Here is a 21,865-nt window from a genome sequence, read left to right on the forward strand (position 1 = left end):
CAACATTTTCAGAAGTGGTTTGCCATTGCTTCCTTGTTAGGGTCGAGAAAAAGTGACAGGATCAAAGTCATCCAGTAGGACTAAAATCATGGTCTTTCAGTTTCTAATCTGGTGCCTTTTACCACATACCTGCATACCCAAAGCAACTCTCAAATGGAACATAATCAACCATACACAATTAACTATCTATTAAACCCTTCTGTTTAAGAAAAACTCAGGCATTCCTTGGACTGGGCTAGCTTTCAAAGTAGGGGTGGTTAGCCCTTGGATACTTCCAGCACTGTTTTTATGGTCCAAGTTTTTTGCATGTTTGAGGAGGGTACTTTTAAAGAGATGATGTAGGGTGTAACTCTTGTCAAAGTTTAAGACACCAATTTCACGCGTTAAAAATGCAATACTCCCAAATGTTGGGTAGGATTTTATTTTCCTATTTGGGGCATTTGGAGTGCAGACGAGGAAGCTTGAACTAAGAGAGAAGTCAGATATTTTGTCTCTTTAAGATTCTTACTATGCACGTCCTTTGAAAGATTAAAAAAAAAAGTAATAATAATACAGCACAGACCCAGGTTACAAGAAAGTTGCCAATCCCTGTTATGAGAAGTTTAATTAGTTTCTGTCTTTTTTTCAATACAGGGTCCTCCTGGTATAGGAGGACTTCCAGGAGAAGTGGGAAGAGTTGGGCCACCTGTGAGTATTTTGTTTCATATTCCATTAAATCATTGATTAATATTTGCCTGCTTGTTAAACCTTGTACCATGCTTTTACGAAAGACATCCCTCAGGAATGACTGACACATTGATTACACTTGAACACACTAAAATGAACCTACCCTTTAGGTCTATCTTTGAAGGATTGTTGCAATTATAAATATGCACCCATTTCCCTCTGAAAATAAGCCTGGGTCTTATATTAATTTTTGCTATAAAAGACAAATTAGGGCTTATTTTCCAATTGGGTCTTATTTTCAGGGGAACGCAATACGAAATACATCCATCTGGCTGATGATCTTAACTGGGGCTTATTTTGGGGTAGGGCTTATATTATGGGCATCCTGAAAAAACATGAAAGGGCTTATTTTCCAGGAATGACTAACACATTGATTACACTTGAACACACTAAAATGAATCTACCCTTTAGGTCTATCTTTGAAGGATTGTTGTAATTATAAATATGTACCCATTTCCCCCTGAAAATAAGCCTGGGTCTTATATTAATTTTTTGCTATAAAAGATGAATTAAGGTTTATTTTCCAATTGGGTCTTATTTTCAGGGGAACGCAATACGAAATACACCCGTCTGGCTGATGATCTTAACTGGGGCTTATTTTGGGATAGGGCTTATATTATGGGCATCCTGAAAAAACCATGCAAGGGCTTATTTTCCAGGTGGGTCTTATTTGGGGGGAAAGACATTACTAGCCATTCCAAACTTGATAATTTTTAGGTGTTTAGTTGTAGCCAGAATGTCCAACTAGCACAGAGAGCACAGATTGTGGAAATCTGTTGTTGATATGAATCGCTGCAATAGGATGTCACCAATATTATTACTATGCCTAAGGGAAGATTCACATTTCATCTTTAGTCCATTGCCTATTGCCCTCTGTGAAATAAATAGACTTTTGGTTTAAGCCTACATATCTCTTATCTTTGCTATATTCTACTTAATTACATAAAAAGCTCTTCTTAATTCCTGTAAGTAGCATTTATTGGAACTCAACTGAGTAGATTAGATTAGATTGGTTAACATTCTCTCATGTGGTGAAGTCTCATCTGGGAATATTACTTTACAATTACTGTACAAGTAGCCATTCCTGTGACTGCTTATATGGATAATAAAGGTTTTGCAGCTCATTCCAACTGATGCAGATTAAAAAGTGAATCCAATTAAGTTCAGCTTTTCCTCCCAAATAACTGCGCATGAAAATGATGTGTGATATTTACTTGCTGGGGATTATAATAAATGAAGTCTTTCAAAACTCCACAAAATTAATCTGCCCATTCTGAGACACCCCTTTATTGGGAACTATTGATTCTGCTAACTTTATCTATGCACTTCCATAATTAAAGGTGTGCATTTTAAGAGATGTCACATAGGAACCCATTTGTATGTAATCAGCTTCCTACATCAGTCGAGAGGTAAAAGTAATGAAAGGCATGAATGGTTTTAATCTCCTTTGCTCTTCTTAATTACACTACTTTTCTTATTCTGAGCCAGAATTTTGCTCTGCCCTAGAACATTTGTGGTGCTTAATGTAACCAATGTAGAGTTTGTTTGGTTTTCATTATCCTTTCTTCTAAGAGACTTGGATATATAGTTTATTTTTGTGCTGTTGTGACACTGTTTAGGGTGATCCTGGAAGGAGAGGCCCCTCAGGAGTGCCAGGACCTCCAGGACCAAGGGTAAGTTTCCTGCACCTTTTTATACAATGTGTATGGTATTGTAGGGAAAGGAGTAGCAGAACCTGGAGCCAGAGTTAGAAGAGGCACAAGCTTAGAATTTCTATGTAGCCATAAGTGAACTAAGTCCAACCCCTTTTGACTTCTGTTACCTTTATCCGCACCAAAACTGTGCTACCCCCATTAGTTGAGGATATTCCTGTGCATAGGCATAAGCAGCCATAAATCAGTTCAATTGCACCTTCATGTGTGGATTTGATCTTTTGAGCCTGGCAGATATTCTCAAAGAGGAAATTTGAAATATTTCAGACTCTTAGAATCTTTTAGTTAAAAATAAAATTCCAGGAACTCTTAAGAGGCAAAGCATTGAGTTGTCATGACCACAAAGACTCTCGGAAAGGGGTTGACTTCTGAATGGCAGTTAACAAGCCCCATTCTTCCTTCCGTTCTTTAATTGCTATAGACATCTTGTCCATGCTATTTTCCCTCTCTTAGTCTCTCATGAAACTCCATTAAATTTTTGCATAACTCCGGTGCCTGACAACTGGAGAAATCCTACTCTAGTCAACATGTGGGCTGTACAAATTTTGCATAGCATGTCAAGTGGGCCCTTTGCATCCTATTTTAGATACATGTTGCTGCGGCTTATTTTCAAAGGGTGCCAATTGATCCAATTGAGTACTAATTAACCTCTGAGTAAAAGGGCAAATATATGAAGGCTGCCCATGTTCATAGTTGATCCCATTTATTGAATGAAGACAAAAATTGAGGAATCTGCTTCTTCTACATGGCATATATAGCAATAGCAATAGCAGTTAGATTTATATACCGCTTCATAGGGCTTTCAGCCCTCTCTAAGCGGTTTTACAGAGTCAGCATATCGCCCCCACAGTCTGGGTCCTCATTTCACCCACCTCGGAAGGATGGAAGGCTGAGTCAACCTTGAGCCGGTGAGATTAGAACCGCTGAACTGCAGATAACAGTCAGCTGAAGTGGCCTGCAGTACTGCACCCTAACCACTGCACCACCTCGGCTCTATGTACAAATTCACAGTATGAATGTGGAACGCAATAATGAACTGAAAAGATTTCAAAGGCACATTCCAATTATATAGGGAAAGAGGTCCCGTGTTTTTGAATATTGGTTCTGTCTGTGAGTTTAAATAGGTCCTCTGTTGGTGGGGGAAGATAACTCTTGACCTTGTGAAAATCTCCTTTACTGCGTTTGTGGATCTATACTACCAGCCTTATTAATTCAAGTTCAACTCGATGCTTAGCAATATTCATTGTTATCCTAATTTTAAACTTTGCTAATCTACTTCAGGGAACAGTTGGCCATCATGGTGGAGAGCCACTGGTAAGATATTTATCCTCCTTTTTATGGATGAGGCCACCCTCCTGAGCTTCCGGAAAGCCCTTGAGACCTGGCTGTATTTCCAGGTCTGGAGTTAATATGTGGTTGTAATTTATATGGGTGGGGGCTGTTATATTTATTCTACTGTTTGTGCCAGTGGGCATTTAGTTGTTTTGTGCCGAAAGTATGTTTATGTGGGTCTTCATTGTTTTACTGGAGGTAGCAGAATTGTGTCTATGTGGCTTTTGTAAACTGCCCAGGGTCTTATAGAGTGGACAGTCATACTAATTAAATTATAGTAAATTAGTGAACAGATTTCCTCTAATCAAGATTTATTTTTATTAACTAAATTCATTGTTTCATTTTTAGTGTCCAAATGCCTGCACATCTGGTCATCCTGGATTTGCTGGAATGATGGGCATGAAGGTAGGAGAAGGGATGGGTGTGATACATTCTGGGTATGACGGGATATTGATTGGCTGTTGATAAGTTTCAAAAGATGTTACAGCAGTACCATAACTGTTCTGACCCCCCTCGTTCCACACCAAAGCACACTCCGAGCCAGAGATAAATTACAGCATTTAATTAACAGACAAACAGGTCCTTGGCAGCAACCCAGCACAGAGAAGCTTGGACAGCAATAAACACAGATAAGGCTTGGCAGCAATCCAGCCTGCCAAACTCACACAAAATTCTCCGACATTCGATTCTGTGTTGACTTCTGCAAAGAGGGGTGTGTGCACAAGTAGCTTTTTATAGTCTGGAGAGAAGCCTAATGATCACCAGCCGAGTGCAATTATCTCCTGTAATTGCGTAATTGTTCCTGACGCCTAGTAGCTCTTCGATGGCGTGCATCCAGGAACAACTCACTGCTGGCTTCTGGATCACTCTCCCTTGTCTCCTCCCCACTGGTCCAAGGCTCAGATGCCTCCCGGTGGCCAACCAGCCTCTCTGAACCCTGCTCGGAGTCTGAACCCTGTCCAGGGTCCTCCACATCCTCCAGAACCGACTCATAGGGCCCCTCGCTGTCGGAGTCTGGTGGCAGCTCCAATGGCTCCTGCTGGGCTACAACACATAACAATCTAGAGTTAAGATTAAACATCACCGGAACATGAAACAAACATTTATTCTATGAAAACCATTTAATAATTTAATAAATGCTACTTATGGCAATAGTATTATTAATTAAACTGCTGCAAGAAGTTCGCACAGATTGACTACAAGCACAGCATGACAAAGTAGCAATCATAATGCAACGGAATATCTGCAAGAAATACTATTTGTCTGCAAATCAGAACTAGTGCAATCCCAAAATAGATAAACTCATAGAAAATGAAAAAAACTAAAGTGCTTCAAACAAAATACCTGCAACATAATATAGACTTAACAAATGTCAATAAGAAAGGGAAATGGAAGTTGCAGTACCTGGCAACAACAAAATTGAAGAGAAAGGGCTGGAGAAAAATCACAAAATACAAATGCCAGCAAATAGAAATAGAATGACTGTGGTGAAAAGAAAGCAAAGATAGCACCAATAGAAGTAGGTGCCTAGGATACAACGCCAAAACAACTGGAGTCTCACTTGAATACTATTGGCATTGACAAAATCACCATCGGTCAATTGCAATGGCAGCTTTTACTTGGAATAGCTTACATCCTGCAACAATACCTTTAACACCATCAACAACATCAACGCCTATCTTGGGTCCTTGGGAAGGACTCAATAGGTAGATAAAAATGCCAAATCCAGTCTAAACATCTGGCTGACTGTGTGACCAACAATAATAACAATGGATGGTCCTATTAACTCTTGGGGGTTCATACAGAACACTTTGGAGAACTCTGATTTATTTATTAGACTTATATACCGCTTCATAGGGCTTTCAGCCCTCTCTAAGCGGTTTACAATTTTTTTTAACAAATTGAGTCAGCAACTTGCCCCCACAGTCCGTATCCTCATTTCACCCACCTCGGAAGGATGGAAGTCTGAGTCGACCTTGAGCCGGTGAGATTTGAACCGCTGAACTGCCCATCACAGTCAGCTAAAGTGGCCTGCAGTACTGCACCCTAACCACTGCGCCACCTCGGCTCTTTTGATTGAAATGTGTTAATTTCAACGTCTCCAACCTGATATCCTCCAGCTATATTAGGTCACACTACACATCATTACCAGCTAATATGATCACAGGTTGACTGATTCTTAGAGTTGAGGTCCAAGAATTTTTGGAGGGCATCAGACTAGGATAATAACTGGTTTTGCATAGCTAAAATATCCAAACCTATTATTTTTTAATAGGCAATGTTTCCGGTGGCATATTTAACATCAATGAAAATATATTTGCTTTATATTTTAGGGCCACAAAGGAGCAAAAGGTGAGAGTGGGGAACCAGGAAAGCAAGGCTTTAAGGTAAGAGGATGTAGAATGTGATTACATGCAAATCAGCTGGAATAGTGATGGTTTATGGAGGAAGAATGTTTAACGTTGCTGTGTATTTAAGAAAGGAATAATAACAATCTTCTTAGAATTAATCTTAGCATGTCTCCACTATTTTCATAGCAGTTAGTTACAGCAGCTAATAATGGCCCCCTGAATCACTAAAAATAATGTGCTTTGTTTTGCTTTTTATGACATGTGAACAAATCTTGTGATTTGTAAACTGCAGTTTATGCTTTAGCATACAGTTTGTTCAATCAACCATGGCTGAAAGCAGTAATGATTTAGTGTGATATTGTGTATCCTCAGCTTTTTATCCCCTTTATTGCCTGGTTACACTCTTTCCCTAATAAGTCAGCCCGATTTTAATGTGCGCTGCCTCCACGCTTACATATATGGGAAATACATAAATAATACAATAGATAATATCGAGGGAAACAGAGTAAATTATGTATGCTAATTTTTAGAATGTGTTGTTAACTAACTTGTGCCTTGTATATATTTTTAGGGAGAAGAAGGCGAACAAGGACGAATTGGAGACATCGGAGATCAGGGCCCTCCAGTAAAGTTTTTCCTTTTATTTAACTTTTTAGTTGTGTTTCATCATATTGAGATGTAAAAAATCAAGTGAAGCCAATAGTCCTCTATTTCTTATCATTTATAAGTTCCTGATCTGACTGTTTCATGACCGTCTCATGATCAAACTAGTGGGAGTCCTTTTTCTCCTGCGTTCCCTACTAATCGAAACCAGAACTGCCTGCATTTTTCTTCAGCACATTCAGTGTTGAAACCAATTGCTTAATTTGTTACCTGCCTTGAACCAGACTGAAAGGATAACAATAAATAGGTATGCCATTCACAGTAGGAAGGAAACTGACAACTGTGAGAAGCAGCTATGCCTGAGTCACGTCTTCTTCCCATACAGGTAGCCCTCAATTTACAGTCATAACTGAGCTCAAAATTTCCAATGCTAAGCAAGAGAGATATTAAGTGAGTTTTGCCCCATCTTACAGTCTTTCTTGGCACATTTGTACAGTGAATCACAGCAGTTGTTAAGTTAGAAACATGTTCTGACCCCCTCCTCTGTCCAGAAAGGAAAGCCAAGACAAGCTTAACTAGAATGTACTTTTAATAGCAAGAAGCCAAAATCTCGGTGGCTGAAAGCCAAGCAAACAAACATATAAGGACCTTGGCAGCAAGTCCGACAAACCTTGGCAGCAATTCAGACAAACCTTGGCAGCAATCCAGCCTGCCAAGTTAGTTACGTTCTCTTTAATCAATGCGTTGACTTCTGCAAGAGGGGCGTGTCACAAGCAGTCTTTTTTATAGTCTGGAGAGGAGCCTAATGACCACCAGCTGAGTGCAATTACCTCCTGTAATTGCGTAATTGTTCTTGACGCCGAGTAGCTCTTCGATGGCGTGCATCCAGGAACAATTCACTGCTGGTTTCTGGATCACTCTCCCTTGTCTCCAAGGCTCAGGCGCCACCTGGTGACCAACTAGTCTCTCTGTGCCCTGCTCAGAGTCGGAACCTTGTCCAGGGTCCTCCACATCCTCCAGGGCCGACTCATAGGACCCCTCGCTGTCGGAGTCTGGTAGCAGCTCCAACGGCTCCTGCTGGGCCACAACAGTAACATGCTTTTTAAGGGAATCTGGCTTCTCGATTAGTTTTGCTTGTCAGCAGGTCACAAATGGGGATCACATGCCTCCAGGACACTGCAACCTTCATAAATACACGTAGCGTTGCCAAGCACCCGAATTTTGATCACGTGACCCCCAAGGATGTTGCAATTTTTGTAAATGTGAAAAACTGCATTAGTCACTTTTTTCAGTGCCGTTGTAACTTTGAATGGTCACTAAATGAATGTTTGAAGTCAAGAACTCCTTGTAGTACCAAAGTATGTGTGTTGATGGCTGTTTCTTTAGACTTAACTGCAAGCACTTTCACACCACACCAATCAAGAACAAATCTAAGCAGCTCTCACAATTGATAATAAATTCTGCAATGCATCTAATAATAATAATAATAATAATAATAATAATAATAATAATAATAATAATAATAATAATACATGACATAAAATTAAAGTAACAACATGTCATTAGTTGCATCTCCATAGGATTCTAAGAATAGCCAACGTTTCACAATCTTCTGAATAGTAACAAAAAGAAAGGTGATTTTATTTCTGGGAGCTGATTTCACAAAAGATGACTCACAGTACATCATTTTGGAAGTTCTGAGTTCATGCAGATGGAGACAAAAAAAACATATGAAATGTTTAAGGCTTTGTTGTTTTTCAGTCACGTCCAACTTTTAATGACTCCATGGACACACCAGACTACCCTGTCCACCACTATCTCCTAGAGTTTGCTCAAATTCATGTTCGTTGCATTGATTATATATCTTAGCCATCTTATCCTCTGCTGTCCCCTTCTCCTTTTGCCTTCAATCTTTCCAAACTTCAGGATCTTTTTCAATGAGTCCCCTCTTCTCATTAGGTGGCCAAAGAATGTGAGTTTCACCTTCAGTATCTGTCCTTCCAAAGAACAGTAGAAAAGAACAGTAGAAAAGCTTTAAAGTAAGACACAATTTTTGCTCAAAAGAATAGACATAGAAGAGGCTTAAAAACTCTTTTATCCAAGGAATACATATATTTGTATGTGGTTAATCATGTATATGAGCTTCATGTTTTCGTGAATCTTTTCCATTTCAGGGACCTCAAGGGTTAAGAGGTTTCATTGGCATTATGGGTCCTAAAGGAGATAAAGTAAGTAGTATCAACTATACATTTGTGATTTCAAATCGTTTGGCAATGTTGTTTAATTGAGTAGTTTCTTGCTTTACAGAAGAATTGATATGTGAGGACCAGTGGTGGGTTTCAAAAATTGTTCAAACCTACTCTGTGGGTGTGGCCTCCTTTGTGGGAGTGGCTTGCTGCCCATGTGACCGGATGGGAGTGGCTTGCTGCCCATGTGACCGGATATGAAGATGCCAATGACACTTGTCAGAACCATCTTAAATTACCTCACACCCAGCACTGGCATGCATAAGAATATGATGTAAACTTGTTTTTTAAAAGGCATCTTTGGTTTGCGTTAAAACAACTCCAACACACACAATGTTCTGATTGCACCACAAACGCAGTAGTCATCCTTACCTTTCACAGAGGCACTGAGTTTTATAAATATGAGCCTGATAGTGTAGAATAATCATATCCAAGGACCAGTGGTGGGTTTCAAAAAAATTTGGAACCTCTTCTGTAGGTGTGGCCTGCTTTCCGGGTCCACTGGTGGAACCTTTTCTAACCGGTTCGGTAGATTTGACGAACCGGTTCTACCAAATAGGTGCGAATTGGTAGGAACCCACCTCTGGTGAGGATGTTCTTAAGGGCATGGTGGATATTACTTGAAATGTACATTGTGAATCTCGCATTGCTGCTTCTTCACCTTGCCTTGAATGGACATCGGGGAGTGCATGCCTCAATCTGATCCTCAGAGAATAATCATAGTCATTATTTCCCAAAGGATGGCCTAATCCTATTGTTTAGTATCTATGATCCTATTATATATGGATGGAACTAAAACAGTCACTGGAATATTTAGTGACTAAAAATGCAATAAAAATCTTTAACATAAATGTTAGAACTATTGCTTTTTTTAAACTTACGTATGTTAGTGTTTTACTACTAGCGCATATGTAGATACCCTTGTATACTAATCTACACATCTGAATATACATTCCCATTTATCTGAAAGATAAAGTTTCTCCAATTCTACGTTTCTTATGGTTTGCGGTTTAAGAATGAAACTAAAACAGTCACTGGAATATTTACTTACTAAAAATGTAATAAGAATTTTTAATATTAATATTGAAACTGTTGGTTTTTTTAAAAAAATATATGCTTCTTTTCCCACTAGGGTATATGTAGATAAGCTTGTATAATCTATAAATCTGAATATATATTCCCATTTTTCTGAAAGATAAAGATTCTCCAATTCTACATTTTTAGGGCTAGATATCCAACTGCTACAATGGTGCAAATGCTCTGAGCAACGTCCCTTCAGGTCTGGGGTGTCCAACTTTGGCAAATTTGTGGACTTCAAATCACAGAATTCCCTACCCAGAATGCCTGGCTGTGGAATTCTGGGAGTTGAAGTCCACAAGTCTTAAAGTTGCCAAGGATTGATACCCCTGTTTGAGATGATGGGAGATTAAAATATTTTGCTAACCGATTTTTTTGCCATCTGTATTTTGTTTTCTTAAACCTTATCATTATTCACATGATTTACTGTTGTATTGATTATCAATATTAATATTTCATCAAGTAAGAACAACACACTATTAATATAAGCAGCACATTCACTATTCAAACTCTATTTATGATTTGCCATACAGCCCTATTAGATTCAGTGTTTATAGGCTTTCTCTAAGATAGAGTTTCTTGATTACTCTAGCTTTCTTTTTGCTTGTAATTTAAAAAATTCTGAGGTACTTCTACAAGGAAGAGTATATTCTAATTCATCACATAGTTTAACACTTGTTTTATGGTTTCCAGAACAAACCCAGTTTGTACTGTCAAAATTTGGTGGTAAACCAAGTGATCTTCAACTATGCAATTTAATATCCCTTTCTGTTTAATGTATAAATATGTGAACCAGATATATAGCAATAGCAATAGCAATAGCAATAGCAGTTAGACTTATATACCGCTTCATAGGGCTTTCAGCCCTCTCTAAGCAGTTTACAGAGTCAGCATATCGCCCCCACAGTCTGGGTCCTCATTTCACCCACCTCGGAAGGATGGAAGGCTGAGTCAACCTTGAGCCGGTGAGATTAGAACCGCTGAACTGCAGATAACAGTCAGCTGAAGTGGCCTGCAGTACTGCACCCTAACCACTGCGCCACCTCGGCTCTTACCCTACACAAATAAGAGGTCTTTCAGTTGTGAATGAGGTATAGGAAGAGGTAGATGCCCATTTGGGGTGTGCTTCTGGTTCAGCATCACTAATTTGTCAGACTGAGATAATAGCAAGGAACAACTTTTAATCAACTTCAGCTAATGTACTAACCAGACTTATCACTTGACCTGATTACTGCAATGTTCTCTACATGCAACTGCTTTTGTATCTAATTTGGAAATTACAGTACAAATGTTCATCAGCCAAGATAACTTTGAGAATACCAAAAAAAAAAAAAAGATTTAAAAAAATCCCAAACCTAGATTACTTCTGTGTAGAAAACTTCACACAGATTCCCAATATTTATCTTGATGATATACAGAAGTGCTGGTTAGGATGTTTCAAATGTGACAGTGTGTGGACTGGCTGATGTGAAAGGCAGAGTGAGATTATTCTTTAACCGAATCTCATCTAGGAAGGTTTACTTAAAGACACGATTGGCTTCTCCGACAGCAATCTAGGTCTTCTCTATAATTGGATCGCATTCCAATTGTTTGTGGAAGAGCCAAGGTGGCGCAGTGGTTAAATGCAGCACTGCAGGCTACTGCTAGATCAGCAGTTCAGCGGTTCAAATCTCACCGGCTCAGGGTTGACTCAGCCTTCCATCCTTCCGAGGTGGGTAAAATGAGGACCCAGATTGTTGGGGGCAATATGCTGACTCTCTGTAAACCGCTTAGAGAGGGCTGAAAGCCCTATGAAGCGGTATATGTCTACTGCTATTGCTATTGCTATTCCCTGTTTAAATTGAGAAAAGAGACATTCTCCTTATTATTCAGACATTTCCTTCCCTAAATGGGCCTTTAATTGTTGGCTTGTATTTTTAGCAGTTTGCTTAATCATTTAAATACTTTACTTCATTCTAACTATACCTTTTTTTACAACTCACCATGGTTTATTCCATGGAATTCCATAAAATTCAACCATCCCAAAATTATCCTGATCTTCAAGGCTCTTTATAGATATGTAATCCACCTTGGTGGAGCAGAATTGGTGAGAGAATAATAGCAAAATTTTGTGTCATGAATCATGATAAGAATACCTTGCGATCTTGAATCGTAATAATCGTACTTCTTGGTCTTTACAATATAGGGTGTTCGTGGTTTTGATGGAGAGCCTGGTCCCCAAGGTCTTCCTGGAGCAGCTGTGAGTTAATCTGTCTAAACCTAAAGTCTTTTAGCCTGGTGATGGCATCAGGATGTCTTCACCCTGTCTTCACCCTGACATTAACAAAGCCCCTTAACTCAATTTTCATTCAAAACAAACAAACAAGTGCTAATTTTCAAGACACCATGGTACGTGCCCTAACACAGAAGTCCCCAACTCCTGATTTGTGGACTGGTACCAGCGCAGTGACGTGTGGTGAGGTTTATACCTGGTGAGGCTCAGCTGGGCATCCTTTTGCGAAGCAGCTCAGCAGGGCAGCGGTCGGCCTTGGCGGGGGGGGGGGATTTGCATCGCGGGAGCAGCCAAGCGCCCGGGTCTGCAGCAAAGGCGAGTTCTCTCGCCTCCTGCTTTGGTTAACACTAAGCAGACACCAAGCCACTGTGACCTGGAATCTGGTAGCAACTATCTTGGCTTTATATTATTTTTTTAAAAAATTGAGTTTCTTTCTTTTTCCTGAGGAGACTGGTGAGGCTCCGCCTCCCTTGCCTCTAGTGACTGCACGTCCCTGTACCAGCGATAGGCAGATGTGTGAAACCGCATTTGCACAAGCGGCAGGTGTGCACACAAAACCCTCCCCTTCCTCCTGCTGCTGCTCTGCAGATCCGGTAAAGGAACCACTGCCTTAACACTTCATTGCAGCACTTTAGAGTATAAATTGGGGTGGGGTGACTGTACTTTTGGGATTTGGAAGAGGAAGAGTCGCTCTTCTGTCCTGGGGACATAGTCTCTTGGGAACCTCAGAACTGGCACCCCAAAGATCTGCTTTTCCCTTCTCTTCTCCCTCCTGGGTTCTTAAAAGAATGAGAAAGGTGAGTTTTTGGTTTCAGAATAATTTAAAGAAGGCTGACTGTTGGACATGCCTTGTATTGAAGTGGAATAATATCGCTTTTAGAGCCAAGGTGGCGCAGTGGTTAAATGCAGCACTGCAGGCTACTGCTAGATCAGCAGGTCAGCGGTTCAAATCTCACCGGCTCAGGGTTGACTCAGCCTTCCATCCTTCCGAGGTGGGTAAAATGAGGACCCAGATTGTTGGGGGCAATATGCTGACTCTCTGTAAACCGCTTAGAGAGGCCTGAAAGGCCTATGAAGCGGTATATAAGTCTACTGCTATTGCTATAAGTCTACTGCTATTGCTTTTGAGGCAAAACCAGGAAAGATGGATAGTGTTTATCTTTCTGGACAAACTAACTATGGGACCATATGTTGAAAGTCTGGAAAAATAATTAGAGGAACATATTTGCTCCAGGGCAAGCTAGACACACAGAATATGAGAAGCTACAATTGGTGTCGATGTGCATTTTCCGTAATTGGTAATCACTCTGATATGGTTTGATGAAAGAAATGTCCTTCTGGGTTCGGCTCCAAATGTGGAAAAAGACACTAGAGACATGGATGCTGCTTGGAAAGATGGTTTATTGTTGGACAGGGCCACATGGCTTGAGCCCTGAACCTTAAAAGGTGATCACATGCTTCAAAGTTGTGGAGAAGAAGAGAAGGGCTGAGGGAGGGGCTTGCTAGGCTTTTTATAACCTGTTTAGTCCCATCTCTCTGTTTCCTGTTCCTGTGTAAGAAATGTATTCTGATTGGTTGTCAGACTCCCATAGGGCCATGCAGGGGCAACTCTCTGGGCTGCGTTTTGAATCCAGGTTCAGTTGAGTTCTCAGATGCCATGTGGTCAGTTGAGTAAAGGGCCAATATTATCATGCCTTTACTCCCATCCCCCCTGGGGCTGCAGTGGAGAAGTCTTTATTATGTAAAAGGGACTAGCTTGGCCTTCTTATTGGCCCATTAACAGTGGGGATGGGCAGGAAGCTACAGGCAACTATTCTGTCTTTTAAAACATGTTTCTTTCTTTTCATATCCAGAGAAATATTCTGCCTTTTCAATATTTCCTAGGATATTTCATTTTTCTGGGAGAGGGCTGGATGATAACTTTCCACAGGTTGTTTCAAGGAATTGCTCAGAGATTGCTAATCACTATCTGCATTCCTTTCCAGGGGGATCTGGGACCACGAGGTTCACTGGGAGAAACAGGCCCCAAAGGAGAGAGGGTAAGTTTTTAATAGCCTTGTAATAACTGAGAAAAATAAGAAAATCTCCATTTTGTCAGCTAAAACTAGGGATATTGGTTGGAATGCAAATCCAAATATGACCCATGGGGTTTGTGCAGAGTTTATTTCATATAATGGCACAGGTTCCACATATCTAAGTGTGTAAGTTTTGTTCCCTTTAACGTGAATTTATTCTGTGATGAAACTAACCTAGTACATATTGAAAGCTGCACGAAAAAGAACTTAGAAAGCAAAAAATAGATGGGAGGTAATGCCGATACCAGTGGTGGGTTTCAAAAACTGTTCAAACCTACTCTGTGGGTGTGGCCTCCTTTGTGGGAGTGTCTTGCCCATGTGACCGGATGGGAGTGGCTTGCCGCCCATGTGACCGGATATGAAGATGCTGATGACACTTGTCAGAACCACCTTAAATTACCTCACACCCAGCACTGGCATGCATAAGAATATGATGTAAACTTGTTTTTTAAAAGGCATCTTTGGTTTGCGTTAAAACAACTTCAACACACGCAATGTTCTGATTACACTACAAATGCAGTAGTCATCCTTACCTTTCACAGAGGCATTGAGTTTTATAAATATGAGCATGATAGTGTAGAATAATCATATCCAAGGACCAGTGGTGGGTTTCAAAAAAATTTGGAACCTCTTCTGTAGGTGGGGCCTGCTTCCCGGGTCCACTGGTGGAACCTCTTCTAACCGGTTTGGTAGATTTGACAAACCGGTTCTACCGAATAGGTGCAAACTGGTAGGAACCCACCTCTGGACGATACCCAATCTTAAGAGTATCTGAAATGTGTCATTTCCTTTGCTTTACTCATATCTACTGACATGCATGTCATACTTTCAACGTCTTTTTTTTTTTTTTTAATACCTCTTATTTTTAGGGTCCACAAGGCATTAGAGGAATCACAGGATTTCCTGGGCCAAAAGGAGAAACAGTATGTATGCCACGATTCTCGGGTATAATGGAATTTATTATTTATATTTCCAACAATGGAAATGTATGTTGCCTTACAAGGTCCGGCAAAAGTTTGTCTGACTTATAGGAAGTGGCCATAATTGTGGAAACCTTTTAGGAAAGTGACTTCTATGATACCAGTATATAAAATACAGTGCTATTTCTTCTTCCAGGGCTTACCTGGAGTTGATGGCCGTGAAGGTATACCTGCCATGCCAGGAGCCAAGGTACTTAAAGTGAATATATCTGTTACAATTTAATATAGCCAAGTGGGGACCAGGAAAATATTATGGAGAAGTACCGGTAGATCAGTTAGTTGAATAGGATTCTCAGCTTTTATTAATAAAATAGAACCACCAAACTGAAAGACTATAACAATGGCTGGTGTCCTCTGTCAGTAGGGGAAGTCAGATTTGCTTAATGATTGCAAGACTCACTTAACAACTGTCTTGCTTAGGAACAGAAATTCTGCTTCCAATTGTTATCCTAAGTCAAAGACTACTATAATAATATCCAGCTGTGGATATGTATGTATATGTATATATGAATATAAACCATGTTTCCCCAAAAATATGACCTACACAGAATGTAAGTCCTACCTTGATTTTTACATGTATGCCCAATATAAGCTCTACCCTCAAAATAAGCCCTAATTAAGACCCTTAAGGCCTAATTAAGGCCCACTCCAGGGTGCACTGGTAAAAATTAAGCTAGAGCAGAGATGGGTAGGTGGTTGAGCTTCCCTACTATTTATCTTCAAATAGTCGCAACCGGGCCTCACATACCTTGATCCATTTCTTTTGCTGCAGCTGGTAAGGCTTTCCTGAAGGCTTCTGTAGCCTATAACAGATCTCCAGATTGTTATGGAGCTCTGTTATCAGCTACAGAGGCCTTCAGGGAAACCTTGCTGGATGAAGAAGTTCCTGATGTCCTTGACAGTGAAAAAGAGGTGTGTGTGTGTGTGTGTGTGTGTGCGCGCGCACGCATGTGTGTGCATCTAGCACAAATGAGGTGAGTCATTTAAAATAAGACCTGATGCCTTTTTTGGCGGCAAAATGTGTGTGTGTGTAAACAAACAAACAAACAAACAAACAATAGGTGGATCTGTCTGTCTGTCTGTCTGTCTGTCTGTCTGTCTGTCTGTCTATCTATCTATCTATCTACCTACCTACCTACCTACCTACCTACCTACCTACCTACCTACCTACCTACCTACCTACCTACCTACTTAATTACTTATCTATCTATCTATCTATCTATCTATCTATCTATCTATCTATCTATCTATCTATCTATCTATCTATCTATCTATCTATCTATCTATCTATCTATCTATCTCTATCTATCTATCCATCCATCCCTCCATCCATCCCTATCTATCTATCTATCTATCTATCTATCTATCTATCTATCTATCTATCTATCTATCTATCTATCTATCTATCTATCTACCTACCTACCTACCTACCTACCTACCTACCTACCTACCTACCTACCTACCTACCTACTTAATTATCTATCTATCTATCTATCTATCTATCTATCTATCTATCTATCTATCTATCTATCTATCTATCTATCTATCTATCTATCTATCTATCTATCTACCTACCTACCTACCTACCTACCTACCTACCTACCTACCTACCTACCTACCTACCTAATTACTTATCTATCTATCTATCTATCTATCTATCTATCTATCTATCTATCTATCTATCTATCTATCTATCTATCTATCTATCTATCTACCTACCTACCTACCTACCTACCTACCTACCTACCTACCTACCTACCTACCTACTTAATTACTTATCTATCTATCTATCTATCTATCTATCTATCTATCTATCTATCTATCTATCTATCTATCTATCTATCTATCTATCTATCTATCTACCTACCTACCTACCTACCTACCTACCTACCTACCTACTTAATTACTTATCTATCTATCTATCTATCTATCTATCTATCTATCTATCTATCTATCTATCTATCTCTATCTATCTATCTATCTATCTATCTATCTATCTATCTATCTATCTATCTATCTATCTATCTACCTACCTACCTACCTACCTACCTACCTACCTACCTACCTACCTACCTACCTACTTAATTACTTATCTATCTATCTATCTATCTATCTATCTATCTATCTATCTATCTATCTATCTATCTATCTATCTATCTATCTATCTATCTATCTATCTACCTACCTACCTACCTACCTACCTACCTACCTACCTACCTACCTACCTACCTACCTACTTAATTACTTATCTATCTATCTATCTATCTATCTATCTATCTATCTATCTATCTATCTATCTATCTATCTATCTATCTATCTATCTATCTATCTATCTATCTATCTACCTACCTACCTACCTACCTACCTACCTACCTACCTACCTACCTACCTACCTACCTACTTAATTACTTATCTATCTATCTATCTATCTATCTATCTATCTATCTATCTATCTATCTATCTATCTATCTATCTATCTATCTATCTATCTACCTACCTACCTACCTACCTACCTACCTACCTACCTACCTACCTACCTACCTACCTACCTACCTACTTAATTACTTCTCTCTCTCTCTCTCTCTCTCTCTCTCTCTCTCTCTCTCTCTCTCTCTCTCTCTCTCTCTCTCTCTCTCTCTCTCTCCCCCTACCTACCTACCTACCTACCTACCTACCTACCTACTATCTATCTATCTATCTATCTATCTATCTATCTATCTATCTATCTATCTATCTATCTATCTATCTCCACCTATTGTTTGTCTTAGTAGCCTGTGTTTGTGTGCATGCACACGCATATGCACACACAAACACTGGATAATGGACAAACAACAGGTAGAAATGGTTGCTTTTGTGTAAGAACCATTTAGCTGAAAACGATCTAGATAGAATACTAAATAAGCTAAAGAGGACTCTGGCTCATAAATTCCATACCAAACAACGTCTTCTTCAAAATATGCGAGGAACATCCTCAAACTGCACTTCTATTGCCCACGTTTACAGAGATGAAATAAGGAAAAGAATGCAACCACCTCTGATGGCAAATATGATTTCATCACAGCATGCTTATGGAGCAGCAGTACCTGCTTTCAGTTTTCAAAATTAAACATGTGATGTAGCAGTAGCAGTAGCAGTTAGACTTATATACCGCTTCATAGGGCTTTCAGCCCTCGCTAAGCGGTTTACAGAGTCAGCATATTGCCCCCAACAACAATCCGGGTCCTCATTTTACCCACCTCAGAAGGATGGAAGGCTGAGTCAACCCTGAGCCGGTGAGATTTGAACCGCTGAACTGCAGAACTGCAGTCAGCCAAAGTAGCCTGCAGTGCTGCATTTAACCAGTGCGCCACCTCGGCTCTTATGTTTAGACCAAGGTGGGTTGAATACAATAGGCCCTATCGGATAGGGGGGGGGAAGGAATGTAAATCAAAAGAAATAATTGAGGGTTTTTTTGAATTTTGTAACTAGTTTTCATATGCTTTAAAAAAAAAAAAGTATTCTGCATTTGATTGAATTATCTTATTCGGTTATCTGTCTGCCTGTTGCTTATCTGCCTATCATGTACATTGCTGAATTGCACAGTGGGCAAATAACGAAGCATAAACCAAACTGTTCATGGTAAACCAGAAATTAATTTATTTAACATTGAAATATCCATAGTAAAAGTTATTAATTTCAGCAATTCATAAATTAATCAGAGCATCCTATCATAATCAAGTAGAATACATCATCCAATTAACTGCTGAAAGGTCTCCAGAAGAGCTCCATTTTCGGGTTAGTCTCCTTGAACAGTCAAATGAGAAGATAGGATATAAATCAAATACATGCATACCAGAATATGTGCTGATGGTAACAAATATAGATAGCTTTCAGAGAAGATTTGCCAATTCATGGAAGATAGAACTACAGATGCCCACCAGCCCTTATGGCTAATTTGCTCTGTGCAGAAGTGGATATATTTCCAAATGAGAAATGATTCTGTGTACTAAATGTAAGGAAAACCCTCTATCTGTACCTGACCTGGTTGCTCAAAGCCAGAACTGAGTGAAGACAAATGTTGAAACAGATGTCACTTTGGTGTGACTAATGGGATCTTCATGTACACAACGCAACAACTCAAAAGAAGATCAGTATCACCAGAGTCCAACAAATTATAAATGGTGTTTCCAGCACAAGTTCACATGCCTCCATTTATATCTTTTTAATTATTTCCCTGCAAACATTTACTTCCCGAGGCAGGGAAATGCCTATTTCTTTGGCTTGATCAGTCATAGTAGCTGTCCCTTTCTTAAGGTGGGCTTGCTCCAGGGGTGGGTTTCTCGCCCCGTTCCAACCGGTTCAAATGGAACGGGGCCGGCGGCGTCCTCATGCACGCACGCAGCGCACGCATGCGTATTAGCGTCTGTGCGATGCTCCAGCTGCTCCTGGAGGATCGCGCAGGCTCTGTATGCGTCCTGCGCATGCGTGGAAGCGCAGAACTCGTCCAAACCGGGTAAGGAACGCGGGCGGATGGGTGGGCCCTTAGCCGTTCCCGGAAGTTAGTTACTTCCGGGTTCGCCGACCAACCGGTTTGCGGGGACCGCCGTGAACCGGTTGAAACCCACCCCTGGCTTGCTCCCAAAGAGTTAATGGCAGATCCATGCCAGAGAAAATCCTAGTGATTGTCACTCATGCAGTGTAAGATATGTGTCTAGCTACTTCTCCCCCACTGGGGATGATAAGCCTGGGGCAAGGCAAGATGTTTGGTGAATTACTCAGTGAACATGTCCCTTCTGCTTGTCTTCTTATTTGTGACAAGTAGTATAGATACTTTCTATCTAGTCTAGATCGATGTTTCTCAACCTATGCTACCTGCAGAGCTTAAGTCCACACATCTTAAAATTGTCAAAGTTGAGAAATATTGGTCTAGCTACAGGCATCTCTCAATTAGTATTTTATATACATGTTAGTTGCATATTGAATGAATAATATCTGCGTATGTTATTTTTTATTTTTTTTTAATGTAAATGTGTTTTTATTTTCCATTTTCATTTTTGTACAGTCACATATATACTATGCACAACCGGGGCCATATAACATTAAACAATAAACACAGCCATTCCTCTTGTCAACAATACCCCCCAAAATAGAAACCCAACGTACCTCTTCGACCCTCCATACACCCTTTCTTTCACCCCCCTCCAACTTTCCATCTTCCCTCCATCATTCCCCTCTACCCTACTTCCCCTCTCCCTCTACCACTCCTCTCTCCCGGTACACTCCCTCCCTTCCTTCTCACCCTCCCTCCAATCCTCTCTCCCACCCTCTCTACCCCTCTTTCTTCTATCCCTCTACTCCTCCCTTCGGTGTATTTCTACTATCTATTAATATATTCAGCTTGTCCTATTTTTACACTGGAATTAAAGAGCAACAGTATACAAGTGCAATCGCATTACTTTGAAATCTAACACATACTATATATCCCCCCTCCCACCCTAACACCCCACCTCCCTTCCCCCCCGACTTCCCAGAGCCTGTACACGGTATAGATTTTTAACAAACACAGTCTAAAATATATTAAGACAAAGGAAATAAAAAAAAGAAGTCAATACCATCTCTGCATTGAACTCAGCTTCTTCCTGTTGCACTAACTTTGAGCAGTTTAGATTAATCTAAACTGTTATTATTATTTTTTTACAACGTTTTGACTGTTTCCTTAAAAAGATAGCTTGGTGGCAGTGGTGGGATTAACTTGCCTTCCCTACTGGTTCACAACTGTGAGCATGCGTGCTTGCTTCGCTTGTGTGCGCCATCTTCTGCGCATGCGCAGGAGGTTGCGCATTATGTCGGGGTGAATAGACGGAGCCTCGCACAGCTACCGCTACCAGTTTGCCCAACCAGAGAGAACCGGCTGAATATCACCTTTGCTTGATGGATAGAAGCACTGAATAAGGATCCAATTATCAGGTGTTGGTACATACCGTAGGAAGTCCATATATCTTCAATATGATATTTCCAGAGGTAATTTCCTTCCTGTTATGAAAATAGAAAGGTGAGCTAGATGGCTTATTCTATCAGGATAATATCTACATACTATGTCTTTATTTCTTGGGCATATGTTGCCGATTTACTTTAACTGGCTCATTTGCTTTATACCACATTTAACAAATGTGGCAGGGACAGAAGTGGGTTTCTTCTGGTTTGGCCTCGATCGGGGAAACCAGTAGTGGTGGTGGTGAGAGGCTCCGCCCACCTGAATGCGCACCTGCATGAGCAAACTGGTAATAAACAAATGGCAACCCACCACTGGGCAGGGATGGTGTTTGCCAAAGTGGGAAAGTTATTTATCTTCTTGCTACATAACTTTGTATAGCATGTAAGCAAATGGCTTGATTCCCTACGAAGATTTCTTCAGAATCACCTGAAATACAATTTTTTTTTCCAGGGTGAACCGGGAAAACCAGGACCTCCAGGTGATACAGGCATTCAGGGAATCCCTGTAAGTGTTTTCT

At 40.2% G+C, this 21,865-nt stretch overlaps 1 protein-coding gene across 1 annotated transcript in view; it reads left to right on the forward strand.

Moving 5' to 3' along the window:
• The window catches only part of COL9A1 (collagen type IX alpha 1 chain), a 96,855-nt gene that overhangs the window by 41,296 nt on the left and 33,694 nt on the right, over window positions 1-21,865 (forward strand). The window contains exons 12-23 of the mRNA XM_087719044.1: window positions 634-687; window positions 2,346-2,399; window positions 3,720-3,752; window positions 4,119-4,175; window positions 6,104-6,157; window positions 6,693-6,746; window positions 8,899-8,952; window positions 12,233-12,286; window positions 14,305-14,358; window positions 15,264-15,317; window positions 15,511-15,564; window positions 21,799-21,852. Of these exons, the coding sequence (XP_087575170.1) occupies window positions 634-687; window positions 2,346-2,399; window positions 3,720-3,752; window positions 4,119-4,175; window positions 6,104-6,157; window positions 6,693-6,746; window positions 8,899-8,952; window positions 12,233-12,286; window positions 14,305-14,358; window positions 15,264-15,317; window positions 15,511-15,564; window positions 21,799-21,852 (630 nt within the window). The remainder of the gene's footprint in view (window positions 1-633; window positions 688-2,345; window positions 2,400-3,719; window positions 3,753-4,118; window positions 4,176-6,103; window positions 6,158-6,692; window positions 6,747-8,898; window positions 8,953-12,232; window positions 12,287-14,304; window positions 14,359-15,263; window positions 15,318-15,510; window positions 15,565-21,798; window positions 21,853-21,865) is intronic.

This window comes from Thamnophis sirtalis, unplaced genomic scaffold (genome assembly GCF_051295495.1).
Source record: "Thamnophis sirtalis isolate CommonGarterSnake01/CBP01778 unplaced genomic scaffold, rThaSir2_p1.2 scaffold_6, whole genome shotgun sequence".
In the NCBI taxonomy this organism is placed as follows: domain Eukaryota; kingdom Metazoa; phylum Chordata; class Lepidosauria; order Squamata; family Natricidae; genus Thamnophis; species Thamnophis sirtalis.